The sequence below is a fragment of the Eucalyptus grandis genome, chromosome 11 (genome assembly GCF_016545825.1).
Source record: "Eucalyptus grandis isolate ANBG69807.140 chromosome 11, ASM1654582v1, whole genome shotgun sequence".
Classification (NCBI taxonomy): domain Eukaryota; kingdom Viridiplantae; phylum Streptophyta; class Magnoliopsida; order Myrtales; family Myrtaceae; genus Eucalyptus; species Eucalyptus grandis.
In genome coordinates this window covers 6,778,991-6,790,845 of record NC_052622.1, presented here as the reverse complement: position 1 = coordinate 6,790,845, position 11,855 = coordinate 6,778,991, and the positions used below count along the sequence as shown (strand labels likewise).

Here is an 11,855-nt window from a genome sequence, read left to right as displayed (position 1 = left end):
CCAATGTCCATTCTAAATATTGATAGTCTGAAAAATATTTTGAACCCACTTAAATTATTAGTGAACAATATCAAAGACAATAAATATCTCAATTCAGTAATTTAAAACTTGAAAATCATTAAAGAAGTAATATGGAGTATCTCATCCCTTGCCTATAACTAAAATGGTGATAAATTAATTACTGTCATTTTATACCACTAATGTACACGTCAACATATATCAGATTAAGTCTAACACATCGGACTCTAGGCAATTATGGTCGCGAAAAATCATCCCTCACACTATCTGCACCTCACAAATTTAACGACTCATATGCCATCTAAAATTCCAATCTAAGTAATACCTAACCTTATATTCTAAATATTATTATGAAAATTCCAGGCGCTACACACAAACTTTGTGGACCTAGGCCTTGGTGTTGGGGATTTGAACTTGAGTACCGGGTGTCGAGCTTGACCTTTGTAGATCCAGGTTCAAATGTTGAGGCATTAGAAAGGGGCACTCGGGCTTTGGGCCCAGCCTCGATAGACCCGGGCATAGGTGCTAGGGGCTCGAGCTTTGCCTCAATGGACCTAGACAAAAGTGTTGGGGATCCAAACTAGGGGTGATCGGCTCCTAATTCCCAATTTTTGGGATTGGGGATCGGACAAAATGGTCCTAAGACTAGGAATCCGATCAAATCGACCGGTCGAGTCTGGTCCAATATGATCCCATGGAACCAATAACTTAGCAAAAAAAAAATTAAGAAAATACTAGAGTTGTTAGGTTAATTGCTATTTTTAAGAAATTAATAAACATTTTAAAAAACAAAGAGTCGGTCCACCCAGTTTAATCTCCCCCGCCCCAAGAATTAAGAACCAAACCAACAATCACCGGTTCCATTTTTATGGAATCAAGAACTAGATCGACCCTTTAGGAACCGGACCCCATCGACCGATGCAGTCCGATCCGGATGATTCTTGATTTGGGCAGTCCAGTATACTTACCCTTAATTCGGACATGAGCACGAGGGCCATGGGCTTGACCTCAATGGACCCAGGTACAAACACCGAAGACTTGATCCTAGATACCTAGAACCAGCGTCCAGGTTTCAAGCACAACCGTAAAATTTTGAGCCCAAGCATTAATACCCAATCACATTGTGGAAAATGATTTTAAATTTTAAAATATTTATTTTAAATATAGAATATATATTTTCTATTTATTAGGAAAATATTTTTTATTGGCTCATGTTCTTAAGCGAACCAAATATTAAAAAATATATTCCACAAAACAGACGGTCCCTTTCATTTACATCTCTCCCTCATTCAAGTTTGTATACCGGAGTACAGTGACTTCATCGCCTAAGTCAAAGAAAAAACATCCTCGAATGGTCAATGATTTCCGATGGGCATTTCACGTCATCTTTTTGGTTAAGTTCAAGCACCAAAAACAAGACCTACCTCATTTTGACGGACCTTATGACATGTTTATCAGACGATATATGGGGACCTTTTTTGTCGTCTATTCTGACTAATAACTTGGTAGCCATCGCTAGTTTGCAATCTAGTTGTGAAGTATGATATGATTAGCATGTAAAATTAATTATTTACGAACTATTTAGGTGTACATTGTTACAGCAATATATAAATACAACCAGCATGCAGGGGAAGCAATGCGAGCCTTAGGCCATCAGGAATGACAAAAAGCACCCCTTCACCACGTGAACGTCGCAGAAAAATGGCTTCTTTCCGTGCGTGTTTCGGAGTAGGACATGCAGAAGACACTGCGTAATTGAGCATAAAGAGGGAAAAAGAACCAGAAGTTCCACCTTTAAATTTTTGACGACTGCTTCTCATCATCTCATGAGTCCTCACTGCCGACATCCCCCCACCGAACATTATGCTTTGCAGCAAGATAATGCGCACCGACTGGTCCTCTGCTACCGTAAGGGTAGAGCTCGGGGACTATCTTCTTTTCCTCAAGCTCCTTAAGTAATGGAGTGAATAATGCCCAAGCAGCATCGAGCTCATCGCTTCTTATGAATAACCTACGCTCTCCTTCTATTGCATCCAAAAGTAACCTCTCATATGCGTCGGGTATTTCCCTAGGATACCTACACATCACAGAAGCATCTCGGTCAATTAAAACAGTAAATCTCAGGCATGATGTAGAGGAATAAATTTTCCCGCTTTATACTCAATTAAAAGCATGGTTGAACTCATCATTTTGACTATCCTTTGTCATCAATCACTCATTTGCCTCTTTAGTAGCAAAATCACATTCAGCTAATGTTGCTAGAGCATGCAAACACTGAAAAAAGAAAACACAATGATATAGTTGCTTCCTACTAAGTTTTCTATATGAATTCTGGTATTTGATCCACACCGATGGGATCAAATGGATCAAACAGCAGTTCGGTAAATTGGGCCATACACATAGCATCCACACGTTTGTAAAGGAAATGCTGTCTAGCAGATTCATGGGCTCAGTACCTTGCTTTAAAAAGCAGATTGAGGTCGCTGCGATCCAATCTCATTCCAAGACCAGGAACTTTATTGTTGATCTTCAGATATATAGCTTCATCAGGTTGTACACGAAGCACCAGCTCATTTGTTGCCTTATCTAAATCAGTTCCAAAGTTTCTTTTGTACAGGTTCCCCGGGACATGTCTGAATTGAACTCTAATCTCTGCCCTGGAATTTCACAAGCAGCAATTCAAGGTTGTTCAGATTGTAAAGTACTAATGAGTGAGTGTGCGGGGCAGTGAGAAGAGAGCTTGTGAACCTCTTGGTGTGGAGAGCCTTGCCCGCTTTCATAAGGAAAGGAACTCCATCCCATCTGGCATTGTTTATGAAAAGAGCTGCAGCGGCAAATGTCGGTGTGAGACTATCCTTCGACACAGTTGGATCATCTGTATACCCAGGAAGAGATTTCGCACCCTTACTGTGGCCCTTGTATTGGCCCACAATTACATCTTCCAGTTGTAGTGGTCTCATTGACCTTAACACTTTCACCTATTCAATGACCAGAACCACTCTGTTAAAATATGCTGTTTACAATCATAGTCTTGCAATGGAAGCCCAAAAATCCCCAAATGAGAGAGGGCACACCCTTTTTGCTCATGACTCATGTGATAAAGGAATGTATCTTCTGGAAAGGCAATGTGAAATACAAGCAACATCAAAAAACAAGTAAAACAGGTTATAACGTAGTAGCTCTCTCAGCACCTTCTCATTCCTAATGTCTTCAGCATCTAAGCTGACAGGTGTCTCCATTGCAAAGAGGGCCAATATTTGCAGCAGATGATTTTGCATTATATCTCGTATTATACCATAATGGTCGAAATAACTGATGACAAGAAGAGAGTTATAGAATCAGTAACTTCTTATTTTGACAGAACATCCCAGAAAAAAAAGCATCGGCAGTGGATCTATGGAACTCACCCTCCACGTCCTTCTGTACCAAAATCTTCGGAAAATATCAGCTGCACATTGCGAATGTAGTTCCGACACCATAATGGCTCAAAAACCAGATTGGAAAATCGGAGAACTGACAGGTTCTCGACAAGTTCCTTCCCCAGGTAATGATCAATCCTATATAATCACAAGCTCAAACTTCTGGTTACAATCAAGTTCTCCCTCGAAAATAGACAAAAAGCGACCACATTGATAGAAGGTACCTAAATATTTGATCTTCGTTCAGGTATTGCTTCAAACATCTAGTCAGCTCACCAGACGATTCTGAGTCACGGCCAAATGGCTTTTCAACAATGACCCTGGTCCATCCACTTGTCGAAGAAGCCCTAATGCTAGCACATCTCACCACATCCACGAATATATTTGGAGGTATTGATAGGTAGAATAACCTATTGGCCAATTTTCCAGCCTGAAGGAGCAATTTGAGACATTATAATGATAAGGAAAAAAGGACTGTTAAATTCACTTGCCAGCTACAAAGCATGTCTCCCAAAATTAATATGTTGTATATGCATTTGTTTTTCATAATATGCAAAATTGCAAACCCGATTTAAGATAATTAGCAACCCTACAAATCGGCTAATCAGAACAGGAAAAGAAGTACCACAACTAGAATACACAACATTTAGACTGGAACAGGGAACCATCACCTCCTTCTCTTTTAGCTTAATGTCCAATTCTCTGAAGTTCTCCTCCGAATTATACTGACCGGAATGGTAAAAGCATCTCTTCAGGAACTGATTCATTTTATCTTCACAATTTTCCCTGCAAAAATCCACATTTAAATAGATAAAGAAAAACAAAGTAAAAAGCAAATAAATTCCGCATCCCATCATAAAAACAACACAAAAAGTACTCTTATCGATTCTACAAGTCAGTGTTTTGCTAATCATCGTCCTCAACTCCTCGTCAGTCATTTTAGTCCGGGCGTAACCAAACACCGTGAAATTCTGCAGCAACCCAATACCATATTTACATCAGACATTGCTGCATACCTGACAAAACTACATGGATCTACCTTGTACTAGAACTATTCAAGAATGTAAGATCAAGACCTTCGGTAGACAATCCTCATAGAAGAGCGCGAAGATGGCCGGAAAAATCTTCTTTTTCGCAAGGTCCCCAGAAGCTCCAACGACGGTAATGCTATAAGTTAAATCAAACTTCGCTGATTCTGAATTAACAGGAGACAAACTATCCTGCGCATTAGGTTTGAAGTGTTCTTTCGCAAGAGAGCTTCCTGCAAAACCATACTCCAAAAACGACCAAAAACATCGCAACTTCACTCGACGAATCGCTGAAAATGCTCAGCCTCCAGAGGGTTCAAGCACTCACCGTCGTGCAAAGAAACAGAGCTCAGCGAATGCCCATTGGAGGATTTGAGCTGGAAACTCTTCCTCGAGCTATTTCTTGACCGAATCCGCGGAACCCATGAAGGCCCCTGCGTTTTCCTCGGCAAGACAAGAAGCTTATCCAGACTTCTGTGGAGCTCGAATGAAGAAGGGTGTGAGAAGGACATTGAGGAAGAAGAAGAACAAGAAGAAGAAGAAGATGATGAAGAACAGGGACTCAAGTGTCCGGCCATGGAACTGGGTAAGCGAGAATGCAGATGGATGCAGAAGAACACGGCGAGTGTGCACTGAGCTGGTGTCAGATCAAGTGGATATACTTCGCAGATAAGGGAGATATTTTCTTGCGGACAAGTCCTCTTGTTGTCTGTCATCTGAAAAGTCATGTTACCCTTGGACATCTCGAAGGGGCCAATTAGATGGAAGTCAAATGGTAATCTAATCGTTTGTCCAGCTATAGATTTTTCTTTTGGATAAATTATGAGATTGTTGGATCTGGGCAGGTCTTTAAAGGCTCAAGGGTAAAAAGAAAAATAGATAGGAGAATGAGGGTCGGATCTTTATCGAAGAAAACAATAAATTTTGAGAGATTTTTCAATAAATTCTTGGTATCATTGATATACAGGTCAAGTATTCATTTTGAGATAAAAGATAGAAACATTTTTTTAGCCTTTTTCTGTTAACCCTTTTTCGTAATATATATCCATTAATTTTATTTTTATCGCTGTCAATGAGATATCTAATTGATCATAATTTTATCGTGATTTTCCTTTGCACTTCGTGCAACCTATCCGTAATTTTCATTTAATGTCCATAAGTTAGGGTAAAAAACCGATTTTGCAAAGCAATTATGATGGACCACGTTTTTTTCCCAACAATTCACGTTGAATGCGGGACCAATCCGTATAAAACACTTGCCGGCCCACAGAATTTCCCAATTTCCCAGCTTCTAATTAGTGAAGCAACTTTCAGTGTCAACAAAGAATAAAAATGATAAAAATATTGTTTTTTTTTTTTTGGTAAAGGTAAGTTATTTGATAAAAATATTGTTTTTGTAAGAGAAACTCTACATTACTCTTTATAAGCTCTCAGGCCTGAGTAACATATGAAGAACTCCTGAAGATGTGTGACCCCAGCGGAGCCAGTGTTCATTTTGAAAAAAACTAGTCTTGATGCCGCTCGAGATAATTGTTCGTAATCAGATGCAAAGCGTGTGACGGCAAAATGACGCCGCGAAAGGGAGCTGCAACTGGGAGTTGCTTCACAGAAAATCTTCCTGAAGTCGGATACGGCTATCGGTTTTGTTGGACATAAGCAAGTAGGTAGAGTATAGGATCGACAATTCATATATATGTTAAGAGGAACCCAAGATTAACAGAGAGGAAAACACCGATCAGCTAGTGGCGAAGGAGCAGTTCGACAAGTTTTGCTGGCTTAAAACTATGAGAAGTACGCGGAGGAAACAATAGTAGGGATCGCCTTATCATGAGCTCGAACCCAATAACCGGGGCAGTTGTCTAGCTGTGCCAAGGATGGTGACTTCAGCCTCAACGACACACATTCATTGTCCACAAGGTAATCTTGAACCCTTTCCAGCGACGCATAGCGAGGCCAACCCCACGGAGGGCTCAACGGACTGAACCAAAGCGAATCTGCAAAGCAGAACATTGATAGCACCTTAAGACAAATGAATGGAAGTACCGAGCGAAGAATTTGAGGAATCAGGACCTTGAAAGATCGCCCTGATTTCGGATAATAATGCCAACCCCCGAAGGAATCGGATTTAGTATCTCCAACCCAAACATCTTTTCTAGAGATTGTATTGAGTTAGTACACCTATATTAGTTGAGAGGATTACTTTTAGTCGTCTGCTCCGCATAAACAGTGCCATCTTTGAGTCTCAACCGAATGGTGAAGCTTGCGTTGACTTTCTGCCGAAGATCGAGTATCCCTGAGTTGGCCAGAGCAAGATGTATCGAGAGGCTTTTGTTCCTCTCTGCCGATTCACCCCTGGGAAGGAGGCGCACCTCCTGAACAGATGAAGAAACTTAACCAACGAGAACGCTTGGAAACGCGGAGAGAAAGATATGAGCAGATACGAAGTTGACATTCGTATGGAATTTTAACGCTCAAGAATCAAGTCAAACATTTATGATCTCCAGCGAAAATTGATTCAGAACGGCAGCACTCGTACGCCAAGTAGTAGAGAATTTTGATATCTTCAATTCCTGTGTATATGATGTACCCTCTATTGGTGTCAAACATTCGCCCAAGCCCGAATTCTTGATGACGAGAATCTCCGCTCCAAAAACACAGGTGTCGTCGACGAGGTATCCATTGGACGGGTCAGTGAAAGTCGCTAACGTCATAAATCTCGGGATGCCCCCATTGAGACTGCATCGCATGAAACCTTGTAGCTCTCCCTTCTTTTGTCTGTGCCATGGATTGGTTAGCTTTATCATAGAAGCTAGGAAAGTATTCTAGAATAATTATCCCTCCTTGGGAAGTTTAAAAAATTTCCTTAAGAAGTTAGTTTTTAACTTCACCATGAAATTGTCCTATAGTATTCGAGAAATTAATAATAACGCTTTTCATACTATTCTAGTAACTAGAGGATTATAATTTTAACACGGTCGCTTATCATTTCAAATTAAAATTTTAATAAGGCTTAACTAGTGCCATAAGGTACTTTTTCAATATTTTACATTTAAAAATCGAACACCATTTCAAATATTTTGTGATTGCGACATTGCCCAACTCCTTAGTCAGCCTATCGAAAAAATACAAAGAGATGCATAGGTCACGCCATAAGGCCCCATTTGGTTAATCAAAATGGGATGATTGGGGCTGATCAAAATGGTGAATAAAGTTATGTATGCACGCCTTAATTGAATGAACAGAACTCTTCCAATCTGTCCCACAAAATGTAAGACATCAAATAGAGCACTTGAATATCCACAAAAAAAAAAACATCGCCAGCATCACCATAGAGCTTAAAACATCTCACTGAACTCTTCTCGTTGAGCAGTTGAACTTGCTCAAACTATTCAGATTCCCTTTTTTGGTTTTGGTCAAGATCTAGACTCTCGTTTACAAACTTTAGTATCTAATGATTTTTCCTTGGCGACCGTATAAGCTCTAACTTCTTGAATTCCAGATACGCAAATGCAGTAATGAAGACTCAGTCAGTCATTTTGATTCTATAAGTGACACCCACTTTCGGGCTTTGCATCCGAATAGGAAAGCAAAAAAAGAAACATACAGGCAAAACGGTTAAGTAACTTAAGTTTTGACAACTGCAACACAACGCAAGAAGCATAGACATATAATCATGGCAGTCGCAATCTTCATCTTTGAGAGTTGAGGCAGACAAAAGAGTTTGCAGATGTATTGCCCACCTTGCCTTTCTAGTCAAAAGAGGATCCCGAACATCTGGTGAACAAACTATCAAAATAAACTAATAACCCAAAAGTTATCCAACAAGGGAGGTCCTAACCCAAGATAATTAAAAAAAAAAATGTTCCAGCTACGGAAGAAACATTAGTCAGTGATTGATCATGAACTCGGCAGTTAATCATGGCAGTTTACTCACTATGCCAAGAACATCCACTTCAGCCTCCACGACACACGCATCACCAACTAAGTATTCTTGAACAGTTTTCAGCGGCAAGAAGGAGCCGAAACCCCAATCTCTACATGAACCACCGAACCAACAAAAACCTGCAAAAGAAGAATTAGCTGTCTTAATCTTAAACTCGAGAACAATGGTGGAAAACCAAATAAATCAGATTAAATACTTGGTATATAGTGTGATTATGTCTCAGCGAGAAAGTGGGATAAGAACAATGGCATGTTTCATAATAATGATATTCCAGTTATCTTTCCGTTCATTTTGATATAATTACTTAGCTAAAGATTTTGTGATCGCCATTCAGTTTAGATCAGCGGTTACCTACTGTCTTCTGGTGCGTCTTGCCAGCTTTCCCTTTTAACCGAATGGTATAAGTGACTTTGACTTTCCGACAACTTGAATCTACCAAACAAAGATATATCGAAAGGTCTTTGTGCCTGTTGTGCGTGTCACCCCTTGGATACAGAAGTAACCTCCTGAACAAACAAAACGCAACCAAGCGATGATAACAAATCAGAAAAAAAGGAATATGCAAAAGCAAAAAAAAAAAAAAAAAAAGGCTAGGGGTAATATAAGAGCTACCACTTGAATATCCCCGCAGTGAATATTTCAGAGAGGAAATCATCCACCAAAGTAGAGAAATTTGATATCCGCCATTCGTGACTAACAGAATTCGGACTCGCCTTTAGCGTCAAGCATTCGCCCTGACCTAAATTTTTTACAACAAAAACCTCCACTCCGAAAAAACAAGTGTCATCAACAAGGTAGCCGTTTGACGGATTGATGAAAGTTTTTAGCGGCATAAATCGTGGAATTCCCCATTTGGACTTCATTGCATGGAACCTCCTATTTTTCCCTGTAACATATAAAGCGAGAGTTCTCCAAACTACCAAAGGTGTAAATCGCTTTTTCTTTAAGAAATTTAGGGAAAAAAACGTACCTTCTTTTGCTAAGTATTCATCACGAATTTGATCGAACACGAAGAACCTAACAGTTGCATTTATCTCCCAGCCAAATTTAGGAGGATTGGCCCCAGAAACAGCCAGATATAGGGACACGTGATCTTCTCCCTCCATGCTCTTGTCTCCATTGGGATAGAGAATCAATCTCCTACACAATCACAGAAAATCAGATTAAAGAAACATATACCCATGAAGAGTTTCCGTCGTTAGCTGAATATCGACAGATTTTCCCATTATATGATCTTCAATTTTGAGACCATTGAGCGAAGTTTCCATCCTCACTCAACAGGATTGGAGCCTTCAATGAAGGACCGCATCGCTATGCATGATTAGCAATCGTGTAGTCACCAAAAAGCGCATGAAACAACACATCTTAACCACATCTTTACTTGGTAACCCACGTACACGAGATCATTCAATCAGAAAGAAATAAAACCTAAAAGACATCCTCAAGCCTTTTTTTTTATGAAATATATAAACCATAATCTTCACCGTCGATGTTAAGAAACAATAAAACCAAGAAGACAGCGAGCGTGGAGTAACACAGAAACTTGTGCTTGCAAAGGGAGATTGTAGATATACCACTTCTGGTCACCAACTTGGAATTCGTTTGTCTCATACATGGTGATGTCGTTCTTCGATAATACAGAGAAAGACTCGATCTTTAACACATAATGCGCCGGCGGGATCTTTCTAGTCCCCGTAGTTATCTCTGCTCAGTTAAAAGTTTAGAACCCCCCCAAAATCACAAACAGTGAGAGAAGAATAACCCCAGAAAGGGAAAAAAAAAGAGATCAATTAAAGAAGATCAATAGACACATCGTCACGACAAAAAAATCCACTTGTTCATTATCATTTATTGTTTCTGGGAGAAACTCGAAGGAGGAAACTGTACCATCATGTTCGTCGCCAACTTCAGCAGCATTTGAATCTGTTGCTTCTCTGTTTCTCTTTGGCATTGTATGATTCTTCATCTACAGCAGAGATGATGCTTGATGGCTCTGAAGGTCTTCGGTGGTGTGAGAGATATGGAAGAAAAAAGACTGCCTTTTATTCTTTTGGGTTTCTCAAGATTCAGTCGAATATGCATCATCTCTCCATCCCCGCCAGAGAGGGGAAAAAAGGAAAGTTGATCGCTCAAAATCTCCTAACTTTGCCATTATTGGATCGTAATCGCGACTTTTTGAAAGGTTGCGGATTACTTCATCGATTTTAGGATCATTGCACGATCTTTCTAAAATTTTGAAATCGCCTCGTGAACTTTGATTTTAATTGCATTCGCTGATTTCTTTCCATAATTATCGAGGGCGCGCATAATAATTATTTTATTTATATTTTGGAACTATTTTCTTGATCCAAATTTGTTTGAATAAAAATTCGTTTGGTAAAATAATTTCATTCTTCTATTTCTTAAACACATTTTTACTCTAAAGATAAGTTTAGAACAAAAATGAAATGTGAAATATTCAATTTCTCCATTTCTAGAACAAAAATGAGAAATAAAAAATTCTTTTCATTGCTTATTCTTGTAGCTAGCCGATTGTCGCCGCCATAGTCCGCCACCACCACCCGACAAGAAGAAACGTTTTTGTTGTTATTAAACGAATTTCTTTTTGGGAACAAAAATTTATGTCGTTATCAAACGCATATTTTTTGCGTAAAAAACGCATTCAATAATATAAATAGAAATTATAATATATTTATATTCTGAAATTAATTTTTGTTTAAAATGGTTATCAAAATAATTTTGTTGAATTTTTTTAGCTCCATTGACAATGCATCCTCTCTATTTTTCTTTTTAATTTTATTAATCATGTCATAGAGTTTCCTCATCATTAATTACTATGCAAATAAAAAAAATCAGCGACTACAATAAAAATTAAAGTTCAGGAGCCCTAATCCATAAGTGTAGAAGTTAAGAGAGATAATCTTTACTTTTTAATGGTCTATCATGAAAAATTACTGAAGTTCAAACTTTACAAGGAATTTTAAGCGATTATCCCCAAAAAAAAATTTAAATTGATACTTATAGTGAAAGACATGACGTTTTTCTAAGGGAGCCTTTTCAAGTTTTGCAACTTTACCGAGTCAAAATTGGGGATCGGACGTATTCATAATTTTCTCTTAGGAGGGCACATATAATGAACAATTACAAATAAATCAAGTATATATATTTTTAGAAATAAAAACCTCAAAAGTCCGATAAAAAGCAATGTGTCGCTTATCTTCGGCAAGTATAATTTAGAATTTTTTATTTCTTTTTTTGAGAGGACAAATTGCTCATAATATGACTTATTTACAGTTCATAAAATATTTAATGGGGCAATTTTAAGGTCAAATAGTACAGCATTTTTTTAGGACTTCAAGGGTGTGATTTTTTAAATTTGTGGTAATGTGAACCTTCGAAAAAAATGTGACACCATGGCATTTGTTTTTTAATGACATGGACTGCAAC

At 38.7% G+C, this 11,855-nt stretch overlaps 1 protein-coding gene across 1 annotated transcript; it reads right to left on the bottom strand.

Moving 5' to 3' along the window:
• Positions 1–1,709: 1,709 nt before the first annotated feature.
• Positions 1,710–5,141, bottom strand: LOC104424650 (glucose-6-phosphate 1-dehydrogenase, chloroplastic). The gene is made up of 10 exons (XM_039305465.1): positions 4,794–5,141; positions 4,514–4,698; positions 4,316–4,408; positions 4,109–4,225; positions 3,662–3,867; positions 3,426–3,575; positions 3,210–3,330; positions 2,767–2,996; positions 2,475–2,675; positions 1,710–2,095 (listed from the first exon to the last, which is right to left on the bottom strand). Exons 1-10 carry the CDS (start codon positions 5,041–5,043, stop codon positions 1,843–1,845), a joined length of 1,806 nt encoding a protein of 601 aa, XP_039161399.1. The 5' UTR covers positions 5,044–5,141; the 3' UTR covers positions 1,710–1,842.
• Between the last annotated feature and the right edge of the window lie 6,714 nt (positions 5,142–11,855).

Bases quoted from the DNA above. Each gene is read 5' to 3' on its own strand.
- LOC104424650 (XM_039305465.1), bottom strand. From the start codon at position 5,043: ATGGCCGGACACTTGAGTCCCTGTTCTTCATCATCTTCTTCTTCTTCT. The intron at 3,868-4,108 runs GTGATGGTTCCC...TTGCTCCTTCAG, and splicing joins TTAAGCTAAAAGAGAAGGAG to GCTGGAAAATTGGCCAATAG. The intron at 2,997-3,209 runs GTGCTGAGAGAG...GTCATTGAATAG, and splicing joins AAGACATTAGGAATGAGAAG to GTGAAAGTGTTAAGGTCAAT.